Below are 27,148 nucleotides of genomic sequence, written 5' to 3'. Positions count from 1 at the left end.
GGGATTTTAAGGCGCTGATGATGATTGCTTTTATTGTTATTAAATTCATTATCCAACAAGTGGGTCTTGTTGAGCCCTGAGTCTGTTCCAGACCTCGTTGATTACCATGGGTGGGTATCATGGAGCAGAGCATCTGCGCTCGCTGAGATCTCTCGTGATTTGGAAGGGGGCTGGCCCAGCACGCCCTGCAGCGCTGACCTCTGACCTCCGCTTCGATTTCAGATCTGTGCCATCATTGGCGGGACCTTCACCGTTGCCGGCATTCTGGACTCGTGTATCTTCACAGCCTCCGAGGCCTGGAAGAAGATCCAGCTGGGCAAGATGCACTGACGGCCCTCCAGCGCCCGTCCCCTGCCCCCTGTCTGGCCCAGGATCTGGCTGCATCCCAAAGTGGGGGGAGGGGGTCATAGGGGATGGCTCACGGTTTTGCAGCTACCTCTTTCCCCATGTTCAACTTTAGGCGAATTACGATGCCTGAAGTTGTGCACCTTCCCCCAGGGAGCCCCCAAACCAGAGTCAGGCAAGGGGTGCTCGGGGACCCCTCCTGGGAGGGCTCCAGTCCCTCTGTCTTGCGGGACCAGCCCAGAGTCCATGTCGACCAGCTCTCAGCCAGGCTTTGACAATCTCAGCCCCCACCATTTGGTTTCCCCCTGGGCAGCCAACCCACAGACCTGGACTCTCAACTCTGGCCCAGGCTGCCCAAAGGTACCCCCCACCTGGCGCCTTCAACATAAGATGGTACTTTCCAGCAGGCCCCTGAGACGCGGCCGAACCCTCGCTTCGGCTCGTCCTTTCCTGCCTGACCAGAGCCCGGGCCTGAGTCCCCCTTCTCCCAACAGGCAGTTGGTCAGTGGGCGGGTGGCAGGTTCCCCTTTCTCAATTCACATTGCTTCTCTAACCCCCACCCCCAGCCAATGTGCCTCAGCCCCCCCGCTGTGTGACAAGAGCATCTCTTGGTGGGGGGGCTGGTTGTGACTTGGAAGTCATCCTTTGAGAACAGACAGGGTTTGTGCACTAATGTCCAGACGGGGAGCATCTTTCGCTACAAGCCTCTCTCAGCTGGCCGCCATCAGCCCCAAGGCCTTAGGAGGGGGACGCGAAGCAGACCCCCGCCCCGGGTCTTGACATCTGCCTTCTGGGCTCCCGAGGGGTGCACAGTGCATGGCCCTCTCTGCAGCCCCGTTTTGGCCCCTTGCCACTGAGCTCCCCCATGGGCTGGCCACACACCAGCACGTTCCTAGTCCCTGGGGTGGCTCCCTTGTCTTCCCATTTGCTCCTGAGGTGGGTCCCTACCCTTCTCCCCCTCATCCTTCCCCTTCAGTCCTGAAAGCGAGGGGCAGTGGTCCAGGCACATTCCCACCCAGGGAATTTCAGGTATGCCCTGGTGTCCCGGGGAGACAGCCGCCCGCCTGTTTTCCATTTGTACCAAGATTGTTTGCATACTTTTGTAATTAAGGGAAATGCCAAGGAGAAGGAGTTTTAACTTATCTATATAGATAGCTCAAGTCTCTGCCCTTTGTATTTTGGGCTCTGGATTCCAAGTAGAACAGCTTCCCTGCTTGCGTCTGCGTTGACTGATGTGCGTGTAACTGCGTTTGGTTATTTCTGGTATCTAGGGCCACTTAGATGGATTTTTTTTACGTTCCATTACCCAGCTATGGAAAGGAGTCCCCTCAGAGGGTGGGCGGGGTAGGGCGGGGACATGTGTGGGGTATGCAGGAGTTGAAATTCCACTTTTATGTATTTACAAAAAACTGTTGAGGACGTGGGGATGTCAGTTTCCTATGGAAGACACACCTCTGACCCATTATTCTTATAAACGAAATCTCAAGGGGGAAGAAAATCTTTTCGTTCTTTTCCCCACCCATTGGGTTCAAATAGATTAAAGGGCTGATTTTCAGAAAAATTGCTGTGTGTTTCTTTCTACTTGATCGTGGCTAGGCAGCCCGGGGGCTCGATCCCAGAGGGGAAGTTTATTCTCCAGGGGAGATGCTGGGAAATGTGGAAAAGAGCTACGAGGGTGATCGGGGATGATCGGGGATGATCGGGGGTGATCGGGGGTGATCGGGGGTGATCGGGAAGTCACTCTTCAGACTCAGTGCTTCCTTCCTTGAGTCCCTGCAGGATGCGTCCGGATCAGCCCTTTTCTAACTGGGTAGCTTCTTTTACCCATCAGCGCCTCGGTTTGCCCAGGTGGAAGTAAGGCTAATAATAACACCACCTTGTGAGACTATTGCAGAAATTAAATCTACACATGTGCAAGTTAGTTATCCCGGATCCGAATGAGCTCATGCATGCCGGAAAGTGGTACCCGGCAAATTTTCAAAAGTGGTAGTTACTCCATATTGGTATTCCCCAGAGAAAAGAATCTCCTTGAGAACAGGGCTGACATTTTCCCACCGCTTTGAGCCAAGGGTCGAAAGGTTGGCAGATGTGTTTATGTTGACATAACATTTAAGGTATGGATGTGTCAGTCTCATGATGTCTCCCTTAAGCCAGTTCTTACTGTTATCTAACCAAGCGCAGGTACCAGTGTTTTCCTGTAAGAGGGTTTCTCAATCGGGGATTATAGCCCAGACTCACGCAGGGGGAGGTGCTGGGTTCGGGGTCCTGGTGGTTCCATGAGGGAAAAAGCTTACGTGCTGCCTGGGTGGGCGGGTGGGCACGCAGAGTGGGTGCGAAGTTTGGGGAGAAGGGCATGACCATGGTGCTCAGAAACGGTCGCTGCGGCTGCTTTTTATTACTACGTGTCACAAACTAATTTTCTAACCCCCCTTTGAAATTTTATTTTAAATGTGTTTTTCAGTTCCAGTTTACATTCAATATTAGTTTCAGGTGTGCAGCATGGTGGTTGGTTAGACAACCATATACTTTACCACGTGTCCCTCCGATATTTCCAGGACCATACAAGTTATCGCACTGTTATTGACTATAGTCCCTAGGCTGGCCTCAGAAACCAATTTCTGGTTCTTGCCAGAAACAGAGACACGTTTTGTCAGTGTGGCAGGCCATCAGTGACCCCAATCCCCCTGAAGAAACTGGTTCTCCAGCGGCTCCAGCTCTCTACGCACCAGGTTGCCCAGGATGTGCAGGGACCGTCAGGAGGGCGACACTCGCCCAAGACCCTGTTCCCTCCCTGGCAGGTGCCTCCTGTCACGTAGTGATGAGGTCACACTTTATTCTGACCAAAAGAAATGAACTCTTATTACCAGGGCCTGGACATGCTTCACGTGCCAGGCAAGGAGACTGTTCAGGCTGGTCTGTCTGCCCTCAGGGCCATCCCGTGATGGAGTGTGACGTCCTTTTTGGGAAGGACAGATCAGAGATGTAGCAACTTGTCTCTCTGGTCACACAGCTGGCAGGTGCTGAGGTTGGAATGTAAACCCACATCCGCCTGACTCCAGGGTTATGAAGAATCACACGGTTCCACCCCAGTCCCCAAGATCTGATCTGTGTCAGAAGGGAAAACTGATCCTCTCCCAACACCACCCCCCCTCCCCGCCGCCTCCTACCTCCACGCCCAGCCCAAAAAGGAAAATTGAAAGTAGAGGGTACTTTTATTTTTATTTTTTGTGGTATGTGCCCCTAGCGGGAACCAAACCCAGGACTCTCTGGTCCGCAGACCGATGATCCAACCGCTGAGCCAAACCGGCCAGGGCTGGGGGTACTTTTATTTGTTTGTTTGTTTTCTTCCTGCAGAGGAAAGCGAAACTGAACACTGGGAATTTTCTTAAACAAAAATTGAAAACCCTTAAAACATGAGTTTAATTACACAAATAATACATCTTCATCACCCCGTTGGAGGAAAGTCAGAGAAGAGCAAAAAAGTTTAAAAGGGGAAATTAAAGTCACCCCTATAATTAAAGTCACCCAATAATCAGACATCATCATTGCCCACATTTTAATGATATTCTTTCATAAACAAAATGAGATCGTGCTGTTAATACTTTGTAGTTTATTTTTTTCCTCCCTTAATAGACCTAACCTTTCTTTGTTAATGACTATGAATCTCATCGGCTGTATTGACTGCAAGATAGTAACCATATTGAGCATCTAATGCTGGGTCATGTCCACCCTCTGCTCCCGTCTTACTCAGAGCCTGCTTTCTCACCTGCAAAAGGGACAGTTCAGAGGGTTGTTTACCAGATTAAATGAGGTAATGTGTGTAAAGCGGTTAGCACAATGTCTGGCAGTAAGTGCTCAGCCTAATAAAATTAGCCATTGCTAACCATTCATTTCATAAACAGTCATTTCTACCAGGTATGAAGTGCTTACTTCGTGCCAGACACTAGGCCAAGGGTTTGTTTAATCCTGACACCTAACCAATGAGGTAAATACTATCATTATTCCCATTTCTCAAATGGGGAAAATGAGTGGCCAAGAAAGAGGCTGAATATCTTATTCAAAGCTGCAGAGCCAGGAAGTGGTGGAGATCCAAACCCAATCAGAATCCAGGGCTCACTCACTTCCCCACCACGTCATTCTCTGCCTCTGAGACATAAAAATATCCCCTGGGCAATTCCTCCGTGCCAGGCTTCTGTGCTAGGCCCTGGGGTTTCTATACCAGTCCCTGTGCATGTTTCCAAGGGTGGCCATGAGGCAACCTAGTAGCCAGTCCCACTAAGTCCTCATCAGAGTGACGGCCTCAGGCTCTCATCATCTCATCTGGTGATATCACTATGGCTGTCTTAATTTTACTGAGCTATGGGAGTGGCTGGGGTGGATGTGAATACCTGCCTGCCCTGTTTGGTCATGAATACACCTTGATTATCTTGGGTTGTGATGATCTCCTTCACTTGGTTGCCTTTCCCTGGGGGCGGGGACCAGGTCTCCCTCCTCCCTAGATGTCTTTGATCTAGCCCTGTACCTGTGGCTCCTTGTCGGTACCAAATAAATGGTGACTAAATTAATGAGTAAATGCACGAATGTGTGAGTAAATGAGTCGGTGAATGAGGAAATGAATGAGCGTGATAAAGGAGTAAGTGAATGAACAGAGAAGGAGCCAGTGAGTGAGTGAGTGTGTGAATGAGCAAGCATGGGGACTTGGGTCTGATGAACACTGCAAGAGCTGCTCTGAGAGGAACCTCTGACCTTCCACGTGAACCTAGTCACAGCAGCATCTGCTCCTGCTTTGACCGTGGGAAGTGACTTCCTTTTTTTTTTTTTTGTCCCCAGTTTTATTGAGATGTAATTGATATCATGGAAGTTAGTTTAAGGTGCACAATGTGTTGATTTGATATTTACATATTGAGAAATGATACTGGGAAATGATTAACACAGTAGTGTTAGCACCTCCAGCGCCTCACATACTTTTTTTTTTCTGGTGAGAACGTTAAAGATCTTCCTTTCTTACATCTCTTCCCCACTTCCTTACTCTTGGAGCCTACACACACAACGGGCACACAATGCTGTTGCCTAAACAACGTCCACTCCACTTTGCTGCCTTGGCTTCTGCAAACAGCCCAGGTGTGGCCATCCTCCCTGAGTCTGAAAGCCAGAGGTCTCTAACACTGACTGCGGGGGGGGGGGGGGGGGGGGGGTCTGGAATGAAACCTAAAACAGGACCCAGCAAGTCCAGGGATAAGTCAGATGCCCTGGTGACCATGAGTATTAGTGAATACTAGTATTTAATTTCACCACCATGTATGTGTCAAAGACACACACTGGGGGAGAGCAGGAGACATGCCTGATTCTAGCAAGACATCCCTCTCTGAATTTCAGGGTTACCACCTGTTAACTGGGCAACGCAAACTCTAATGTCTGGCATCTCGCATAAAATAGGCGTTCAATAGATGTGAATTAAATGAGAGAAGGAATCAATCCATTCAATGAATGAATCCATCTATGGAGTCTCCCGCACAGTGGAGCCTAGATCCGGGGACCTTTCATTCCCAGGGACCGCACAAGTTTCTCAGCCTAAAGAACGGTAGGGTGGCGCCCACACCTCTGGGCGGGGACCAGAGGTGGGGGACCAGGGGGGCGGGAGGTGGGCGAGGCAGGCCGCGGCGGGGTGGGCGGGGCTGGGGGGAGTGGGGAAGGGCTGCAGTAACAAACCCGCAGGTGCGCTCCGGCCCCAAGGTCCCAGCTGCGCGAGTTGGCTTTTCTGGAGGCGTTTGCAAAGGTTAAACAAACACACACAGTAACAACAAAAACAGGGAGACCACAACCTGAGCTCCAGCCAGCGTGGTGCATCTCACGTGTTTACATCAAACACAGAAAGCTTACAGTTTGCGTCATTAGGAGGCAATGGAAAAAGTATGAATGCGAAGGCTCGGTGAGTGAGAAGCCCTGCCTTAGGGCTTTCCGGGAGATCAGGAATAATGGGCGACTGTAATTGAGGGCTGTGTGCCAGGCACTGTTTTAAACACTCTAAACGAATTAACTCATTTAGTCTTCATAACAACTCCATGAGGCACCTACTAAGATCATCCCCATTTCACAGATGAGGAAATTGAGGCTAAGAAACATGGAGGCGGCTCCCCAAGGGCCAGCAGCATAAAGAGGCACTTGGGTCAATGTCCTGCTCTACAATCCCAGCTCTTCCCAACAGGGCTAAAGAATTTGGGTGGAGGGGAGTTTTGCAAAGCCATGTGGTCGGTGAGCCACACTCCAGCAGTTGTACGCCTCAGAATCTTTGGTCGGGGGAGTTCTCGCTTTAAACTCAGATTCCCTGACTCCAACACACCACTGTCTGGTTTTACAGGACTGTGGTGGAGCACGAAAACCAAGTCAACACATTGCATTTGAAGCATCATGACGTTGCCAGCACCCTGATAACATGCCTAGCCGACTTCTGCAGAGGGTAACAGGGCAAAGAGAGTTTGGGGTAGGAAAGACTATTAAAAGAACATCAGTAAGCCTCTATTGCAGGTCCTACAAAAGAAGGCCCCTTCTCCCAGAGGTGCCATTTCTTCGGGGTTCCCGGCATGACCCCTAGGGCCGCTTACCAGTCTAGTGGTCCCTGGAAACGAGATATGCGATCCCACCCCAAGCCACAGGGGGCGCCATTCAGCTTCATTTCGAGGGAATGGAGCGCCGCTTTCTTTCTGCGCTTGCGCGGCAAGGACGCCTCACTATCTGCCCTGCGCGTGCACTATTTGACCACTTCCGGTACCAGGCAGGTGAGTGCGTAGGGGCTGGTGTTTTCTGGGCCTGGGAAGCCCCCCGCCGCGTAAGACCCTTCCCCACCTTCCACGGGGCTACCCGTCTCCCCATAGAGCTCTCTGAATGACCCCAATCATGCTTTCTTGTCTAGCCCGAGCCTTCCCTCCCCAGGCGTCAGTGCCCCCCTCTCCCCACGACCCCCCTGGTTGAGCATGCACACCCCCCACGCTCGCCTTGCGCCATTTAACACCCTAACGCCTCACACCCCCGCCCCCCTCTTCAGTCGCCTTCTCCCGAGGCCCCCTGTTGTAGGGCCCTTGCGCGGGGATGGGGAGGGGTGCCTGCGGGAGAGCCGGCCTGGCACCCCACTGAGCACCCCTTCCTCGCCGCTCTTTGCAGACGGCCACCATGAAGTTCAACCCCTTCGTGACCTCGGACCGTAGCAAAAACCGCAAACGCCACTTCAATGCCCCCTCCCACGTGCGTCGGAAGATCATGTCTTCCCCCCTCTCCAAAGAACTGCGGCAGAAGTACAACGTCCGCTCCATGCCCATCCGCAAGGACGACGAGGTCCAGGTACGTCTCCTTCGGCTGGAGTTACCCAGAGCGAAGCGCGCAGGCTCCGCCTTTGCCTGCAAACGTCCTGTGTGCTTGGACATGGGGAGTCATAGACCTCGCTTGCCCTCGGCACCCTGGCAGAGACTGTGACCCTGCAGGTGTGTCAGACCGGAGATGGGGGCCCAGAGCCACCAGGGAGCGCCTGCCCAGCCTAATTAAGAGCATTAAAGTTCAATTCTCTAATAATTTATTTTAAAAAATAGTATGTTAGCCCTGGCCGGTTTGGCTCAGCGGTTAGAGCGTGGGCCTGCAGCCCAGAGAGACCTGGGTTCGGTTCCCGCTAAGGGCACGTACCTTGGTTGCAGTTTGTCCCCAACCCTGGTTGGGTCCTGCCTGCGGGAGGCAGCCACTGATGTGTCCCTTTCACGTCTGTTTCTCTCGCTGGCTCTCTTCCTCCCTCTCCCTCTATCTGAACAAAAAATGGAAAAATGTCCTCGGGTGAGGATAAAAAATAGTATGTCAGCCAAGCAAAACTCTGTTTTTTGACTTAGCCCCGGGCTGCTAGTTTGCCAGGCATTGCTCACGGTGGCTCTTTGCACCCGACTGCAGGGATCATTCCCAGGTCTTTGTCACTGGCCCAGTTGGCCTTCTTTCTGGCTCTTTATGGAAGTCTTCCCTGGAATGTCTCCAGTCACTTTACATTTAACGTTTTCTCTTAAAATCTGTTTCTTCTCCCATGTTCCATGGCTCTGGGGAAAGCATATCCATCCGTCCAGTTGCCCAACCAGACTGGATATCATCCTTGCCTCTTCCTCACCTTTTCAGCTCATTCAGTTTAGTCTGTCTGCCTACTGGGTCACGGGTTTGCCCACTTCTCTCTATCCACGCTGTTCCTTTGGACTCTTTATCAACGTCCTTCTTCAGTCTTGATGATAGTTAATAGGGGCTTTTCACAGACTTCCATGTGGGAGTCTCTGGTCATGTAGAGTGTAGTGGGCTTTCATTGGAGGCTGTTCTCTTTTCAACCTGAGCATCATTTTAGTAAAGAAGCTGAACAACCTAGGTAGACATTTTAGGAGTGCTGACATTCTTCAGTTCTTTATATGAGGTATTTTCTCTATGTTTATTAATGAACATTATCTATATTGTAGCTACTGTTTAATTGGCTGTTGCCTTTAGGGAAACCGTAATCTAGTTGATTTTTTAATAGAGTTGGAGCAGACATTTAATATGTAAAAATAGCCCATGAGATTTTAATTTAAAATTAAAATATTTTTGACTATAAAATATTTGAATTAATTGTAGAAATCTTAAAGTTTGGAAGAATTAAATTCTAAAAATAGTCAACTGTAATCCTACTTCCTGCCTAGACAGCCATTATCAATATTTGGATACATTTCAACCTCATCATGTTAGGTACCATACAGGATGTCTGTAGATTCTATTACATTCTGAAAATGAAGTGTACTTTAATAAACACTGGCTTTATAATTATTCAAAGAATACATTTTTGGGGACAGCGTATATATATGAAACATATACATATAAGATTCGTATTCAGATTCTATTCTATATATAGCTTTGTATTCCCTTTTTTTCTCTAAAGGTTATATCTTGACCATTTTCCTAGGTAATAAACTATGTTTTAAAAACATGGATTTTAAATGGTTGCATGAGTCTCAATATAATCTCTAACTGTTCTTTAAGATATCAGAGTGATTGTATTTTTGATGTAGCTGATATATTACATTGTATTAGTTTTAGATGTACATTGATTATATCTTTTACTCTCAGGATTAGCTCTTTTTTTTAAAAATCCTCACCGGAGGACATTTTTCCATTTTTGTTCAGATATAGAGGGAGGGAGGGTGGGAGGGAGAGAGAGAGAAACATCGACATAAAAGGGACACATCGAGTGGCTGCCTCCCACACAACCCCAAACTGCAACCGAGGTACGTGCCCTTAGTGGGAACCGAACCCAGGTATCTCTGGACCGCAGGCCAACACTCCAACCGCTGAGCCAAACCGGCCAGGGCTCAGGATTAGTTCTATGATGGCCATCCTAGTTCAAGGAATTCAGTATTCTTCAGATATGAAAAGGAAAAATTCAAGTAGAGAAATTCCACCTGACTTAGAATAACACAAAGCAGATTTATACCTAAAAATAGATGACTTTTGACTGCCAGGATTAATCTGCTTTTGTACAAATGGTTGTATCTTAGCCTGTGTGTTTCTGATAGTGTCTTCACTGTGATGTTCATGAATTAGAAATGAGGGTGGTTCTCTTCTGTATTTTCTCTCAGGTGGTCCGAGGACACTACAAAGGTCAGCAAATCGGCAAGGTAGTACAGGTGTACAGAAAGAAATACGTCATCTACATCGAGCGGGTGCAGCGTGAGAAGGCTAACGGCACAACTGTCCACGTGGGCATTCACCCAAGCAAGGTATGGCCCGGGACTGGGCAGTGGTAGCAGCCACATAGCATAGTGCAACTGTTAGAGTTGTTGACATGTTGGTCCTGTTCACATGGGACCCTTGCAAGGACTTCCAGATTGAGTCACTGGCTTGATACCGTCAAGGACCCAAATTCTTTTCTTAACTGTTTTATCATCCTTGGTGAAGGTTCTGTCTTCAAGGAGGGAGCAAAGGGGTGCCAGGCATTCCAGACCTCACTTCCCCACCAGATACCGTCCAGAGGGAGAGGAGAGACCATTTCTTCCTGTGGCCTCAGGCTCCCCTGGTGGAATATGCTGTTCCTTCTTTGTGCTCCCACCTTGTGCCCTGTATTGTAGGGTCTCTCCCCCGGAATTTCAGATCCTTAGCCTGTGTGTTTCAGAATGGTTGGGCTCTTACCCTACGATCTCTGTATTGTCCAGTAGCTGGCAGCAGTAAAGATATTTCTTAATGCATTTTGCCAGCCAAGGGAGGCTAGACAAACCAGAAATGTGTTGGTAGCATCATTTTTTCCAGCCCAAATGATATTTCATGTCACTAAACTATCTAAATGGTCTCCTGGGTCCTCAGGAATTAGGGGGTAGGCGATTGCGCAGCAGAGGAAGCTAAGCTACTATTGTTGAGGGAGCCTCTGCTGTACAAACTAATCATGGTTATAGATCCTTGCCACTGAAAACACAGAGGTCTGTTTGTCTCCTCACTCCTAACAGGTGGTTATCACCAGGCTAAAACTGGACAAAGATCGGAAAAAAATTCTTGAACGCAAAGCCAAATCTCGACAAGTTGGAAAAGAGAAAGGCAAATATAAAGAAGAACTTATTGAGAAAATGCAGGAGTAAATATATCCTGTGTGCATCCACAGGTTTAGTTTGGTGTGTATGCCTTTGAAACTTTTCAAGATGTCTCTGGAGTATTTTGTTTCCATCCTGTTTTGTTATTGATATGTGGCTCTGTAAATCTATTGTTACTGTTTTGATTAATTTTATGAATAAAAATTGGAGATGTTTCTTAATTCCCAGTGGACTTTGCATTGTTTTATAGATAAAATTCATCTTCTTATCACTTCCCTATTGCTATTCTTTCATGTGTTTAATCTGTGGGGCAGTAGAACAGTAATGGGATGGCCCTGCTCCTGGCTGGACCCTCATGCTGATGGGATAGACTGGACAGGGCTGGTCCTTGATCAGGGGTTTGTTCCACTCAGTAGTGGTCACTATACGAACTGAAACAATGTGGCCCCACTGAGCCACTGGTGCTGTTCACACACCCATGTTTCAGGCCTGCGGATCGCCCTCTCCTCATGCTCCAACCAAAGCCATGCAGCCCCTAGCCAGGCTCCCTGCCCAAGGTCTTGACATTGCAAGTGCCATTTCCATGTGACTGAAATGTCACTCCTCTTTCCTGGGACTAACCAGAAAACTGATGTCCTGTAGGCAAGGATGGGTTCACAGAGACTTTGTTTGCCCTGTTGCTTTTCAGGATTTTTAAATGTTAATATCCAACATTTAAGGCTTATGAGATCCACAGAGAAATCAGATCTTGTGCTTCCTCTGGCTGCACGGGGCCCTGATCCTGTAGAGCCTTCAGGTGTGGAGCCAGGGGCTGGCTGCTCCCTTTCCAGCTCACTCCATGTACCCTAAATGCCTGGACCCCACTGGCATCTGAGTTTTAGATTCCACATCTAATAAAATTATTCCTCACAATTTAGCTCCAGGGCCACATCTAAAATCCTGCACGACCCTGACCGGGGCTGGGGATCAAACCTGCAACCCAGGTATGTGCCCTTGACCAGAATGGAACCTGAGACCCTTTGGTCCACAGGCCAATGCTCTAACCACTGAGCAAAACTGGCCAGGGCAGAACAAATTCTGATGTCTGGTCTGAGCCTTGGGCTCCAGCCAATACTGTTAAAATTATATTTCCTAGTAGTCAGATCTGGCTTGTTTTCAGCAACTTGTTTGATACAAACGAGATAAGAGCTTTGAGAGCTTATTACTTGAGATACTGCATGTAAAAGCAGAGAGTTGAGCAAAGTTTAGCTATTGTCTTTGAAAGGAGAATAGAAGTGGGTTTGTTTGCAGGTGCAGAGGGAAAAGTTTTTCTCAAGGGAGTTCAGACAAACGCTGGTTCTTGAATGGGGAGGGTTTGAGGGCAGCAGTATTGTGTTTTGTCGGCTGCAGGAAATGGGGGCTGGAGAGTACCAGCTGGGTGGGCCTGTCTATACAGATTCGCGCCCTTGGGTATTAGCATGTTTCCTGCAATGAATGAATTAAGCCGTTTCCTACTGACCTTTTCATCAAATTTGCAGATGGCCATTCACTTGAGTGAGTCCCCTTGTGCTATTTTGGGAAAACTTCAGACTGAAACTTCAGACCGCTGCTTCTGAATGACTGCTTTCATATGGCACTGAGACAGGAGATGTTCAGCTACAGAGCTGTCAGTGGGAGTTGGGGAGGCAAGAACTGAATCTTCTGACAACCAGACAGAACTCTACTAACCAAGAGTCCACCAGACTCTGCTGATGTTGCAGACATCTGCAGGTCCCATCTGCTGGTGGCTTGGGTCTTTGTTCCTTGTTCTTTTAAATTAGTATTTTTTAAAGAAGTAATACTTATATATGATACAACATAAAAAGGTACGAAAGGTATACAGTGAAAAGTAAGCTTCCTCATCACTTTGACTTTCGGGCACTCAATTCTCCCAAGAAACAGTCACTGTTTCCAGCTTCTTTGTGAACTCCTAGAAATAGTCTATGCATATACGATTGGGTGTTTGCTAAAAGTTTGATCAATGAAGAACTCTTCATGAGAAAGGCAGATTGAAACAGCTTTGTGAGGTGGATTTATTGCCTGAACACTTTGATTAAAATATAAACATGCCGCCCTGGCCGGTGTGGCTCAGTTGGTTGGAGCATCGTCCTGTACACCAAAAGGTAGCGGGTTTGATTCCGGGTCAGGGCACATGCCCAAGTTGAGGGTTTCATTCCTAGTTGGGGAGCACGTGAGGGGGTAGGGGCAGCCAATTGATGTTTCTCTTTCACATCGATGTTTCTCTCTTCCTCTCACTTAAAGAAAAATCAATTAAAATATATAAACATGCACAAATATTAAATAAAATATTCTTTGTCCATTAGAAATAAATCAGCCACGTCGTAACTCTAGAACAGGTTTTCAGAGGTCTCGTCTTATGCAGTAGAGGTCTCTATCTTGTCGAGGAGTGTATAATTTAGGGGGTTTTGCTGACTTACTATTTGAAATAAGAGAGGCAGCATGGCTTAGTGGGTAGAACAGGAGCTATGAAGACTTACATTCAGATCCCAATCCTGTCACTTAAAACAGCTAGACTTTGGACAAGTTACAAAGATGAGCCTCTTTTTCCTAATATGTAAAATGGATAATCTCCGTAATAGGTGTTGTGAGCATTGAATGCAACAGGTCATTCAAAAATCACCTAGTTCAATGGCACATGGGCGTCACTCAAATGGTAGATGCTATAATTGGTGGCAGCTGCCCACAGCACATGTTCCATACATACCTGCTGAGCAAAGGACAAGTGAAGCATGCTGGGGCGTTCAGCTTCTCCACTAACGTCCAACCTTCCTGATCAGTTTAGAAGGAACTTTATGACTCCATGGCTTTGTGACTCTGCATGCCAATCTTTATTTACAGGGCTTAGGCAAGAGGGGCTCCTAGGGGCTTGCACTATAGCCTTTTGGTAAGCTCTTATTTACTTTATCCTATTGGGGTTGCCTCAGAGGCTTTTCCTCTAGAAGTGGTTTTCAACCTTTTGGTCTCAACAACTGTTTACACATGTCAAAAGTATTGCCCAGCCAGTGTGGCTCAGTGGTTGAACATTGATCCATGCACCAAGAGGTCGCTGGTTCGATTCCCAGTCAGGGCACATGCCCAGGTTGTGGGCCCGATCCCCAGTGGGGGGCATGCAGGAGGTAGCCAATGGATGTTCTCTCTCATGGATGTTTCTATCTTTCTCCCTCTCCCTTCGTCTCTAAAATTAATGAAAAGAAAATTATTGAGGACCCCAAAAGCTTACATTTATATGGGTTGTATCTATCACATAATTTACCATATTAGAAAGTAAAATAAAATCTTAACATATAATAAACCCAAAACATGTTAACAGAACTAACATTTTAATACAAAATAACAATCTTTTCCAAAATAAAAAGAATGTAGCGAGGCCTGGCCCATGTGGCTCAGTGGTAGAGCATCAACCCATGCACCAAGAGGTCACAGGTTCGATTCCCAGTCAGGGCACATGCCCAGGTTGTGAGCCAAATCCCTAGTGGGGAGCATGCAGGAGGCAGCCAATCGATGTTCTCTCTCACCAACGTTTCTATCTCTCTCTCCCTCTACATTCCTCTCTCTAAAAATCAATAAAGAAAAAAAAAATGTAACAAGTAAAGTGACATTGTGGCCCTGGCCGGTTTGGCTCAGCCCTTAGAGTGTCGGCCTGCAGACCAGAGAGTCCCAGGTTCGGTTCCCACTAAGGGCATGTACCTCCTTTGCAGTTTGTCCCCGGCCCCAGTTGGGGTCATGTGTGATGTTTCTCTCCCTCTCTCTCTTCCTCCCTTCCTCCCTCCCACTGTATCTGAAAGTAAATGCAAAACTGTCCTCTAGTGAGGAAAAAAAAAAAGTGATATTGTGTACATTGTTACAAAATTCTTTGATGTCTGGCTAGTGGATTCCTACAATACTTCATTCAATCAGCTGCAGGAAGGAAATTCTGCATCATACAGATTGATGGTTAGGAAAGAGAGGCCCTCATTGATGGCTGGAAGAGTCATAGGGACTCCTCAGGGGTCTTTGGTCCATACTGCCCAGAGTCTGATTCATTTCCTGAAGCAGACTCTAAGTGCCTTGAAGGCAGAATGACTGAATCTGAGTTCCTGGCTTTCCCTACAGTTTTCATTTGGACAGTATGATAAAATGTTTTTGACAGATTCACTGGTAGAGGGAGCTATTGGCCAACACTAGATCACAAATATAATACGGAGATTAAGGATTTTTCTCATTTCACAGAGGATAAAAGGCACAGAACTGGTGTCTGAACAGCCACTTCCCTGTGCTCCCCAACATCTGCTTCTCAAAAAGGCTGCCAAGAAGGCAAGACAAAAGTTAGTTAACGGGATCAACTTAAAAGAAAATATTTGCATTAAGAAACAGGAAAAAATGTGCAATAGTCAAAAAGTGAAAACAACACAAATATCCATTGCCAGTTGAATGGAGAAACAAAATGCAGTATATATGTACAGTGGAATATTAGTCAGCATTGTGACGTGTGCTACAAATGGATGAAACTTCAGGACATTATGCTAAGTGTATTAAGCCAGACACAGCAAGACAAATGCCATATGGTTCTACTTATATCGGGCATAGAAGAGTCAAACTTACAGAAACAGGAAACAGAATGGTGGTTGCCAGGGCTGGGAGAGAGGGAATGGGAGTTGTTTAATGGGTTTGAAAAGTTTTGGAGATTGTGTGCACAACAATGTGAATGTACTTGACATGACTAAACTGTACACTTAAAATGGTTAAGATAGTAAATTTTTTGTTATCTATATATGATTTGTGTTGCTTTCACTTGTTGACTATATATATCCACAACAAACAAATTTAATAAAAAAATAAATAAATGGGCCCTGGCCGGTTTGGCTCAGCGGTTAGAGTGTTGGCCTGCGGTCCTGAGAGACCCGGGTTCGGTTCCCGCTAAGGGCATGTACCTCGGTTGCAGTTTGTCCCCGGCCCTGGTCGGTTGTGCGGGTGGCAGCCACTTGATGTGTCCCTTTCGCGTCGATGTTTCTCTCTCTCTCTCTGCTCCTCTCTCTCCCTCCCACTCTACCTGAACAAAAAATGGAAAAATGTCCTCGGGTGAGGATAAAAATAAATAAATAAATAAATAAAATAAATGGAAGAAAGTAAGAGCAAGCTTTTTTCCTCTAATTTAGTTCTGGCTGATCTCACTCCTTCTTGCAGTTGTACAAGTGTTTATTGAGCACATTCTACGAATCAAGTGCCGCAAAGGAGCATAGATCACTAAAACAGTGCCTGGTCTCAAGGACTTTGCCCTCCAGAGGGTTGGTTAAGGTACACGCACAGCCCCAGCTGGGTGGCTCAGTTGGTTGGAGCACTGTCCTGTGCACCGAAGGGGCTGAGGGTTCCATTCCCAGTGGAGGCACAGATTGTGGGTTTTCAGTTGAAATGTCTCTCTCTCACTTTGATGTTTCTTTCTCTCTCTCTCTCTCCTTTTTTCTCTCTCTAAAATCAATAAATATAAAAATTAAAAAATAAAATAAAATCAATAAACCTATCTCCTCCGGTGAAGATGAAAAGAAACAAAAAAAGCACTGGCCTTGAATATCACACCAGTAGAGGTTGAATCTTGGCTCTGCCACTTACGAGCTTTGTGGCGTTGTTGGGCAAGACCCTTAACCTGGGCCTCCGTTTCTTCACCTGCAAAGTGGGGGTGGTAGTTACAACTCCCCCCCAGGCCGCGTTCTTAGCCCCAGGTGCCTGGACCCTTCACGCTGGGGCTCCAGGGAGCGTCGCCCTCCACGCAGCAGTGGTCCGCAGACCCGCCAGGTGAGGGCGGAGTTCTGTCTCTCGGCCGCGGAGGGGCGGAGTCGGCGCGCGGTCACGTGGGGGCGCGGAAGGCGGGTCCTCGCTGGCGCTGGTCACGCGGCCCGGTGTTGACACTTCCGGGTGGGACCCAAGTGCGGCGGCGGCGGCGGGGCAGGGGCTGCGGCGCGGGCGGCGACCATGGCGTACAACGGCCTGACGGTGCCCCTGATCGTGATGAGTGTGTTCTGGAGCATCGTCGGCCTCCTGCTGCCCTGGTTCATCCCGAAGGGTCCCAACCGGGGGTAAGTGCGCCAGGCCCGCCTGCGGAGAGACGCGCGGCGAGGAGCGGCGGGCCGGGCGGGGGAGGGGCGCCCCCGCGCCGCCAGGACCTTGCCGGGGTGGCCCCGGCCCCCGTCCAGCCCTCGATTGCCTTCTCGCGGCTGCTTCAGGGACTCCCGGCCGGAGCGGGAGCAGGGTGACCTCCGGCCGACCATTCTTGGCAAGGAGTTTCGGGTTTTTTTTTTTTTTCTGATCACGGCCCTCTGGGGGGAGGGTGTAGTCGGACGTGGGTTTGTGCCCACCCAAGAAGACGTTGGGGTTCGGCCTTAGATGACTTTAGCCCTGCTCTCCATCCAAATGAGGCCTCGTTTGCCTAAAGGAAGGAATCGAATAAGTAGAACAGGAATTGCTCTCTGCGCCCCCCATGTCGCAGTTGCACAGGACTAGCTTGTGCAGCGACGTGCAGCCCAGGCCTCGCATCCAGCGGGCGCCTGGAGGTGGCTGGGGCCCGAGCTAAAGCGAGGCGATTGCCGAAGAAGAGCGGGAGGTATCGTTGAGAAACCCCTGCGTCACACCTTTTGGAAGGCGCTCCCACTCTTGTGTGTGAGTAACGAGTTCTTACAGTGATAGGTTAAGAAAGACACGTCTTCCCGTGTTGATTAGAGCTTAATCTGTTTTGCAAGTCAACTTTATTGTAGTATGAAATAGAGGCTTATCTTCAAAGGAGATAGCACACACTTTTTTTTTTTTTTTTTTTTTTTGCCTTGTAGTTCCTCTTTTGCCTTTTCGTCATTTTTCCTGAGTGCAAGATCATGTGAAACTTAGACTGAAGTCACCGTGTGTGAGAAACACCATTTTTTTATTCTTTGGAATGAATGGGTGGCTTCACAGAGCTTTGTGTGCAGAGTAGGCATTCAATAAATCTCTCCTGAGTGGCTAATTCTATTGCCTTTATTAAAGGAAAGAAAATAACTATTACTTCCTTAATATTTTGGGACCTGAACCCCTTTTGCTCTCTTAAACAAATTTGTATTAGACCTGTTACTTCCAGTTGGTTTGAAAGTAAAATATGATTTGTTTCAGAAGGAAAAATGGTATGTGAATTTCTATCATTTGGTAGCGTCAGGTCCCCCTTACCGCCCTCCCTCCCATCTTTCCAGCCAGTAATAGATGAAGTAGAGTGTCAGAATTCAGGGGCTATGAAAACAGTTTATATTAACCAAATGTAATTTCTTACACTTGTTTCTCCTACTGGAGTTGGAGAACAGCAGAGCCCTTCTTGGTTGTGTTTCTGTCTTCAACTGTTTCATTACACCAGCAACTGTCAACTGTTGTGCCGCAAGAATTTTTAAAACATGAGTCCCTGCTAGTTAGTCAGGGGCACTGACCTCTTTCCCTTTAGATTGTCAAATAAAAAATTATAACAGCCAACACAACAGTAGCCGTCAGGTGTGAATGCCCTGTCTTGAAGCATAAATGTAGGTCATAGTAGAGTTACATCTTATTGGTCAGGTTGCATCTGACTGGTAGATTCTTCCTCATATACAAGTATAAGCACTTGATTTTTTAAAAAGTTACTTTGGAGCAAAAGGGTAGGTAATTACTACTACTATTATTTTTTTGTTAATCCTCCCCCGAGGAAATTTTCCCATTGATTTATGGAAGGGAGGGAGGGGAAAAGAGAGAGAGGGAAACATCAATGTGAGAGAGACAACATCAATTGGTTGCCTCCTGCATGACCCCGACCAGTGTGGGGATCTAACCTGCAACCCAGGTACTTGGCCTTGACTGGAAATTGAACCCTTGACCCCTCCATCTGAGGGCCAACGCTCTAATAGCTGAGCAAAACCGGTCAGGGTTATTTTTATTTTTATTTTTGTAAATCAAAATTATACCTATTTCTTGGTCAGTTTGGCAAAAAAAAAACAAAAAAACTTTTTGGTGTGTGCAGAATTTTAGTAATTAGTTTGTGTCCCATGAGACGACAAAGCTTGTAAATCACTGCCTTACACACTACTGTCTGCCTGTCCAGCCTTCATACTTAGAAAAGCACTTTCTAATGTGCTGGTAGCACTGACCACTCCTTTCTTAAAGACCCCCATCGGGAGCACACCCTGCTCAGCCTTGGGGCTTGATGCCACTTCTGTTATCCCGGGTAATGAAATGCCTCCTGTAGTGCATGGGCTACTCAGTTTCTAGCCCTAGTATCATGATTCAGGTTTGACCTGCTAGTGACATGTTATCCAGGTCTAAGTCACAGCCTCCACCCCAATCCTTGTATTTCCTGCTCTTGGCAGGATTGAGCAGGTCTTAAAACACTGTGTCTCCTAGGAGTTACTCTATTACATTTTGAGAAACTCTGCCCCTAGCTGGATGATCCTTGTGACCTTGACAATTTAGTTAACTTTTCCACATTCCCATTTCCTCACTGTAAAGTGGAAATGTTAGTACTAAATTAGTACTAGTTTTCCTTTACGTCCTGAAAAGGCTGCAAGTTAATTTTTTAAAATACATGAAGGAGCTGAATTGTTTCAAGGACTATGGTGAACTTTTAAAACAGGACAGCTGGCCCTGGCTGGTTTGGTTCAGCGGTTAGAGTGTCGGCCTGCGGTCCAGAGAGACCCGGGTTCGGTTCCCACTAAGGGCATGTACCTCGGTTACAGTTTGTCCCCGGTCCTGGTTGGGTCGTGCGAGTGGCAGCCACTCGATTTGGCCCTTTCACATCGATGTTTCTCTCTCTCTCCCTCCCACTCTATCTGAACAAAAAATGGAAAAATGTCCTTGGGTGAGGATAAAAATAAATAAATAAATAAAAATAAAATAATAAAACAGGACACATACAGCTAGTGGCATCGGCAGCTGCCGCCATCTGTCACCTCAGTTTCCGTACCAGCACCCCGTAGCCCCTGCCCCGCTTTCTGTCTCCCCGGCGGAGGCTGCTTCCCGGTCCTCCCCTCTCTCTGCTCTGTTCTCATTACTGGCTTTTTCCACCACATGAATCTGGTTGGAGTGTCATCGCCTGAACCAGGGCCGGCAGTGGCCTGGGGATCCAACAAGAGAGAGAAGAAGGGAGAAGGAGAGAGAGAAACATCAGTGAGAGAGAATATCCACTGGCCGCCTCCTGCAACACGGGCCCACAATCTGGGCATGTGTCCTGTCAGGGAATCAAACCGGCGACCTCTTGGTACGTGGGTCAACACTCAACCACTGAGCCACGCCAACTGGGCGGGGCTTTCTTCTTTATCTTTTTAGATTTATTATTCATTTAACATTTAATAAAGTTTCTCTAGTTAAAAAAAAACCAACAGGACAGCTGTTTTGATTCGAAGGGTTAAAACATCTTCATTAAGGAGCTAGCAGAGCATCTTCATATAGTTGCTGCCTGTGAAGGGAGGCAGGAAGACTTGGTTGTCACAGCCTCTTTCCTTCAAGACCCCTGCACATCAGAAAGCAGAAAATTGGATGATGAGGTTTTCAGGACCTGGTGAGTCAGGAAGAAAAAAGGGCAAAAGGAAAAACTTCTGAATTCGTGTATAACCTAAAGTTTGTTTCTCGCTCATTCTTTTCTACGACTGCAAAAGGGTAGGATAAAAAGATTAAAATCACGTCTGTTTTGGAATCAGCTTTCCTGACCATTCGTGTTTTTTGTGATTTCCCTTGTTTCTCTTTAGGAGTTCACACGTCTCTAAAAGCTTCAGGTTTTTCATAGTGGTTCTCTTACACTAGGTTGGGGAGGGATGAGGAGACAGCACAGGGAATGGTGTGCCAGGAGTTCCAAGCTCCTGTGTTCAAACATGGGGAACCTTTTCAAACATGCAGGCAGCAAGAAGAGTAGGATGACTCGTGTACACCACCATTTAGAGCCAGTCATCGTTATGTATTCACATTTGCTTTATCCGAATACGTGAGTGTGTGAACATCTCTTAGCACTTTTATCTCCGACACCCCTGTACATCTCTGTCTTCCTTTTCTGCTTTATTTTTCTCCTTCTGCACTTACTGACACTCTGGCATAGAGATTGATTGCTCCATCCATCAAATTTGTTTGTTTAATGTCCTACTTGTCTGTTGTCTGTCTTCCCCCACTAACAAGTAAATTTCACCAGGGCAGGGATTTTCATCTGTTTCCTTCACTCCTGTCTCCCCAGAGCCTTGTACATACTGGACACTCAGTGAAAATCTGTTGAATGAATGAATGGATGTGCCAGTATATTAACTGTAGAAAATACACACACACAGCACTTCTAAAGAATGAGTTAAAAATATAAATAGGAGTTCTGATATTTTCTTCCCTCCTTCTAGGAAACAGTCCTGCTTACTCTGTGGGGTATGGAGGCCTCTTGTTGGACACAACTCTTATGGATGGTGGGGGGCATTGAAAGGTGTTAAGCCAAAGAGTGATGTGATGAAAGGAACAATTTAGAAAGATTAATCTGGGGTGATTATGGATAGAATGAAAGGGAAGGAAGAAAGTTTGACTCTGCTAACAGTTAGCCAGGTGAACTGATAAATTTTGGTGCTAAGGGTGGGAACGGAAAGGAAGAAATCCACATAGGGAAAGATGCTCGAAGGACTAACCCACAACATTTGGTGACTGTGAGGGTGCAGAGGAGGCATGAGCAAAGAGATGACAAATTTGCCCTGGCCTGTTTGGCTCAGCGGTTGGACCGTCGGCCTGTGGACCAGAGAGACCCGGGATCGGTTCCCGCTAAGGGCACATACCTTGGTTGCAGTTTGTCCCCGGCCCTGGTTGGGTCGTGCAGGTGGCAACCACTCGATGTGTCCCTTTCACATTGATGTTTCTCTCTCTCTCTTCCTCCCACTCTATCTGAACAAAAAATGTCCTCGGGTGAGGATAAAACAAAACCTCGGTTGCAGTTTGTCCTGGCCCCGGTTGGAGTTGTGTGGGTGGCAACCACTCGATGTGTCTCTCTCACATCAATGTTTCTCTCTCTCTCTTCCCCTCTTTCTCTCCCTCCCGCTTTATCTGAGGATAAATGCAAAAATGTCCTCGGATGAGGATTAAAAAAAAGAGAGAGAGATGACAGATTTGAGGATGGGTTGGGTAGTTACTTGGATGTCAAAACGAATTGTCACTGCAGCTTTTGTGTTCGGTTTCAAGTGGGTTTGGATTAGACATCTAAGCTGTGGCATAAATACATATCCCTTCAAATACAGATAAATGTTTAACTATTTACTTAAACCTCTACTAAATGTACCCCAGGGTGCACTGCAGTCTTCAGGTGTTGGGACAGATTCAGGTGCATTTTCTGGGTGCATAGTCCTTGCTGATTTGATAACTCGGGAAGGGGACTTGAACCATCCTGTAATGTTGGTGGCATAGTTTGCAAGTTATCTAATGTTTTGTTTTGTTTGGTTTTTTTTAGAGTTATCATCACCATGTTGGTGACCTGTTCAGTGTGCTGCTATCTCTTGTAAGTAGTTTTTCCCTAAAATAATAAGCTCTATTCTTGGCGTTTACATGTGTGATGGAAAATGAAATCAGTGGAGCGTGATTGTTGTGAAACTTAGCAGCTTTACTTCATCGAAGCTTATCCCTCATGTAGCATCTGGAAATGGTGCCCAGAGATTGAAAACAGCACACTTGGCCCTGGCCGGTCTGGCTCAGGGGTTAGAGCATAGGCCTGTGGATCGAAGGGTCTCAGGTTTAATTCCCAGTCAAGGGCACACACACACACACACACAAAAAGCAAAAGAAAATAGCACACTTTTCCTGTCTTCAATATTTACATTAATTTCATCGTCATTGTAGTGCTTTGTACTTCACTATTGTGAAGTATTTAGGCTTCGTTTCGCTTAAATATCTTACTATGAAGCCAATAGAGCCATTCTTTATTATGACTTTTGTTCATCTGGTGAATAGAAGTTGAGCTAGAATTATAATAAAATAGAGTAAGAGCAATTTTTTAAATTGAAATTACTAAATTTAAAAGTGTAATAATTAGCATCTATTTGAATAGATTATATCGTTTATATAAAATGTTGAATGAAAGCTATTTTAGGGTCTGTAAGGTACTCCTCAACGTGTATTTTTGGAATACTGTTCTTTGGCCCCGTGGGTGGCAGAGCTGCAGCTGAACTGAGGGAAAGGTGTTTGAAAGACGGCTCTAGCTCTCGTCTGCCTTCTCCCCTCCATGGAGGGTGGAACCAGGCGCGCCCGGGCAAAAACTGACAGTTAGTCAGTTCATGGAGACCATAGCCACTTCAGAGTATTCAGAGGTCTTATGATTTCTTTCTTTAAAAAAAAATTGAGATATATTTTACATACTGTAAAATGCATCCTTCTGGGGATTTCCTGCCAGGGCTTTGAACCAGTGATTGCTTTTTCTGAAGAGAGCTTTCCAGCTTCCTGAGACTCCTTAAAAGGAAAGGATCGGTGTTGGCCAAACTGGCGTTCAGTGCGCACCAGGCAGGAAGCAGCGGCTCTAATCCTGTGATGAAGGGCCACGGCTCTCTGTGACTCGGAATCGATGGATTTCTTGTACCTTCAGACTTTTCACCAAAGGTTTTTGAAAAAAGTGGGGATGAGTTCGTTCCAGTTCTTGGAAGTCTGATGAGTAGCATGTGGAGGGAACGAGCGAGTGTTCATTCTTACACCAGCTGTGTTCAGCCCTGAAGAGTAAACGAGAGGAAGTACGCGCATTATTGGGAATTCGTCATTTTAGTAGGGGTCGTTGAGTACCAATTCCTGGTCCTGCTGAATCTACGGAAATCCCACCAAGGGAGCTTGTGATCAGCCCCGGAGCTAGGAGTGGCCTGCCATTGAAAAGGCCTTTGTTTTCATTCCGCTGGACATCTCTGCCCCCTGAGCAGTGAAGTAGGTGGTAGGGTCTTTTTTATCCTCACCTGAGCACATTTTTGCATTTTATCTTCAGATGGAGCGGGAGGGAGAGAGGGATGGAGAGAGAGAGAGAAACATCAATGTGAGAGAGACACATTGACTGGTTGCCATCCACACGACCCCAGCCAGAGCCGGGGACGAACTGCAACCAAGGTACGTGCCTTAGCAGGAACCAAACCCAGGTCTCTCTGGTCCATGGGCCAACACTCTAACCACTGAGCCATACTGGCCAGGGCGATGGTGGTAGGGTCTTTAAAATAAAAGATTGGCCGGTTTGGCTCAGCGGCTAGAGCGTTGGCCTGCGGTCCGGAGAGACCCAGGTTCGGTTCCCGCTAAGGGCACGTACCTCGGTTGCAGTTTGTCCCCGGCCCTGGTTGGTCGTGCAGGTGGCAGCCACTCGATGTGTCCCTTTCATGTTGATGTTTCTCTCTCTCCCTCCCACTCTATCTGAACAAAAAATGGAAAAATATCCTCGGGTGAGGATTAAAAAAAATAAAAAAGATTGCACCCTGGCCGGTTTAGCTCAGTGGTTAGAGTGTCGGCCCTCAGTCCAGAGAGACCTGGGTTCGATTCCTGCTAAGGGCATGTACCTCAGTTGCAGTTCGCTCCCAGCCCCATTTGGGAGGTCATGTGGGTGGCAGCCAGTCGATGTGTCTCTCTCACATTGATGTTTCTCTCTCTCTCTCTCTTCCTCCCTCTCTCCCTCCCACTCTATGAAGATAAATGCAAAAATGTGCTTGGGTAAGGATAAAAAAAAAAAAGATTGCACAGAGAAATGACTTTAGATTAACGAAGATAGACAAAAACATTTTCTGACTTTTCTCATTCTTCTTTGAAATTTAGTTAATTTTCATGATATTTCCTTTAGAACAAAAAAAATTTTTCTATCCATCTCATACCTCTTTATTTTCATTTTCAAGTGTAGAATGAATAACTGGACTTGCTTGGGAATTATATCACTTTGAGTAGTCGTGACTCAGTTGAGAACTCTCCATGAGCCCTTATCTCTTGCTGTCTAGATTTTAGACCATTTTCCCTTGTACTGCGTGCTCGTGACAGCTGTGTTGACAGTGGATTGTCCTGGTGCCCGTGCATTCATAGAGGTGTGCCCAGAGTTCCAGCATGAAATGCTTTGGATGGCCCAGACTTTTTGTAATTACTTTTTTCTTTTCCTTGAAACCTGAGTATGTATATATCCTACTTAGCAAGTTATCTGGCTGAAACATAGGGGTGGAATTCAAACCCTAATTATTTTGCATACCTGATTCCACAAAGGGGTGGGATTCCAGAATAAATTAGAAAGTCAAAGAAAACTTCACTGTTTGGTGCTATTAAGTATATCGTCTTGAAAATACCTCTCTCAAAGGAAGACACGCCCAAAGAAACTGGATTTCCTCAACAAAGTCATGTTTTGAAGTACATTTGTGGACTTTTAAATTGCCTTCTGTTTTGTGGCAATTTTCGCCTCTTTCCAGTTTGTTCTGGTTGAAGGTTAGATTCTGTGGGGCATGATGTCTGACCTCTAAATAAGCCGGGATCTCTGCCAGTGTGACCAGTTTGTATTAATGGTTCAGCAGAGAGGAAAGTAGTTTCAAACAAATTCAGTTGGGGACAGGTTAAGATTAACATGCTGGTGAAACTTCTGAGAGATGTCACATGGGAAACTGGATATAGATAGGCGAGAGATTTGAGACCATGACATGATAATTTGTAAGGCAGTGGTTGTCTGCTGGGGCTGGTACTGGCATCTGGTGGCAGAGGCCAGGGATGCTGCTGGACTTCCCACTGGGAACAGGACAGCCCCCTTCTCCCAGCAAAAACGATTCAGCCCCAAATGTCAATGCTGCTGCCTTTGAGAAACATGCCTTAAAGAACAGGAGGGGCCAGAGCTGAGGAATGCCAGTGTTGAGGTGTACAGATGAAGACAGGCCGGCCATGGACTCCCTTAAGTCTTCTCTGTTCAATAAGGGGACTGAGCGGAATGGAGGAAGGAATCAGAGGGTAGTAAAATCAGCAGGCATGCACCCCAAAGTGGAAGTCAGTATTCCACAGGAGTGGGGGAGGACTGTCTGGAGGACACACGGCGAGGAGGGGAGCAAAGAAGTGAGTACTCCCACGGCCAAGCCTGCGTCATCTGGTGTAAGGCCTTTCTGCTTGAGAGCTTCCAGGGAGCCAGGTTTCGGGCGTGGAGGCCACCGCACTGTGAGAATAGGAAGAGGTGTGTGAGTCATTGGCGGCTCTTGGAGCAAGTTACAGAGAACCCAGGGGAAGGGGTTGGAAGAAAGGGCAGGTGGGATGTTGGATCGGTGGTGAAATGAGCAGAGCAGTCTGGGGAGGAAATTGGAGCATAGTAGATAGATGGTCCTGGGATTTGGGGAAAATGTTTTCTTCTGGCAAAAATTGAGGTAAATGAAGAGATGAGATATGTTGAGCTTAGTCCGTATCGTTCCTGTTATTGGGTGAGGACTTGGACCTGCGGCTTTCCACTGCGGCGGGGCAGTCAAGAGGCGTGGGCAGTTGGGCACGCTGCCCCCAGGGCCACTGGCACTAGAATGGTGGTGTCAGGCTTTGTTTTGTTTTTGTAGTTTTGTTTCCCAGTACAACTGCACCATTGATTGCCCAACTGCACCATTGATTGCTGCAATATTGATTGAAGACTTTCCTTTCTCCATTAAATTGCTTTGGCATCTTTGTTCAAAATCACTTGACCACATATGTGTGAGTCTGTTTCCAGGCTTCTTCTGTTCATCGATCTCTTTGTCTAGCCTTAGGACAATACCAAACTCTATTGGATATTGTAGCTTTCTATTGAAATCAGGAAGTCTAAGTCCTCTGAGTTTGTTCTTCAAGGTTATTTGGCTATTCTAAAATTAGCCATATAAAATTTAGAATCATCTTACCAGTTTCTACCAAAAAAAAGCCTGTTAAGATTTTAACTGGGATTGTATTGAATCTACAGATTAATTTAGAGAGAACTGACGTTTTAATGATACCGAGTCTTCTGCTCATGAACATGATATATTTCTATTTATTTAGATTAGCTTTTATTTATTTCCTTCCTCTAACTTTGGGTTTAACTTGCACTTTTTCTAACTTCTTAATGTAGAAACTTAGATCACTGGTTTTAAACCGTTGTTCTTTTTAAATGTAAGAAATTAATGCAAAAAAAGAGAAAGAAATCAATGCAATGAAATTCTCTCTTAGCATTGCTTTAGCTACAGCCTACAAATTTTAATGATATGTTTTCATTTTTAGAAGTATGGTGTTTAATTTCCAAATATTTGGAGCTTTTCTAGATATCTTATCAGAAAATA

At 46.6% G+C, this 27,148-nt stretch overlaps 3 protein-coding genes across 4 annotated transcripts in view; all 3 read left to right on the top strand.

Moving 5' to 3' along the window:
- The window catches only part of ERGIC1 (endoplasmic reticulum-golgi intermediate compartment 1), an 84,748-nt gene extending 82,731 nt beyond the window's left edge, over positions 1–2,017 (top strand). The window contains exon 10 of the mRNA XM_036241385.1: positions 223–2,017. Coding sequence (XP_036097278.1) covers positions 223–330 — 108 coding nt within the window. The 3' untranslated portion in view covers positions 331–2,017. The remainder of the gene's footprint in view (positions 1–222) is intronic.
- Positions 2,018–6,990: 4,973 nt separating this feature from the next.
- On the top strand, positions 6,991–11,178 carry RPL26L1 (ribosomal protein L26 like 1). The gene is made up of 4 exons (XM_036241384.1): positions 6,991–7,121; positions 7,504–7,680; positions 9,966–10,106; positions 10,827–11,178. Exons 2-4 carry the CDS (start codon positions 7,513–7,515, stop codon positions 10,953–10,955), a joined length of 438 nt encoding a protein of 145 aa, XP_036097277.1. The 5' UTR covers positions 6,991–7,121; positions 7,504–7,512; the 3' UTR covers positions 10,956–11,178.
- Positions 11,179–16,857: 5,679 nt separating this feature from the next.
- Positions 16,858–27,148, top strand: part of ATP6V0E1 (ATPase H+ transporting V0 subunit e1) — a 28,858-nt gene continuing 18,567 nt past the window's right edge. For both annotated transcript variants that reach the window (XM_036240902.1, XM_036240904.1), the window contains exons 1-2: positions 16,858–16,996; positions 22,360–22,407. In XM_036240902.1, coding sequence (XP_036096795.1) covers positions 16,893–16,996; positions 22,360–22,407 — 152 coding nt within the window. In that variant the 5' untranslated portion in view covers positions 16,858–16,892. The remainder of the gene's footprint in view (positions 16,997–22,359; positions 22,408–27,148) is intronic.

This window comes from Molossus molossus, unplaced genomic scaffold (assembly GCF_014108415.1).
Source record: "Molossus molossus isolate mMolMol1 unplaced genomic scaffold, mMolMol1.p scaffold_m16_p_4, whole genome shotgun sequence".
NCBI lineage: Eukaryota > Metazoa > Chordata > Mammalia > Chiroptera > Molossidae > Molossus > Molossus molossus.
This window is presented reverse-complemented; position numbering and strand designations above follow the sequence as displayed.

Excerpts from the sequence above, each read along its gene's own strand:
- RPL26L1 (XM_036241384.1), top strand. The coding sequence starts at position 7,513 with ATGAAGTTCAACCCCTTCGTGACCTCGGACCGTAGCAAAAACCGCAAA. Across the intron at positions 7,681-9,965 it reads GCAAGGACGACGAGGTCCAG|GTGGTCCGAGGACACTACAA; the intron begins GTACGTCTCCTT and ends ATTTTCTCTCAG. Across the intron at positions 10,107-10,826 it reads TGGGCATTCACCCAAGCAAG|GTGGTTATCACCAGGCTAAA; the intron begins GTATGGCCCGGG and ends CACTCCTAACAG.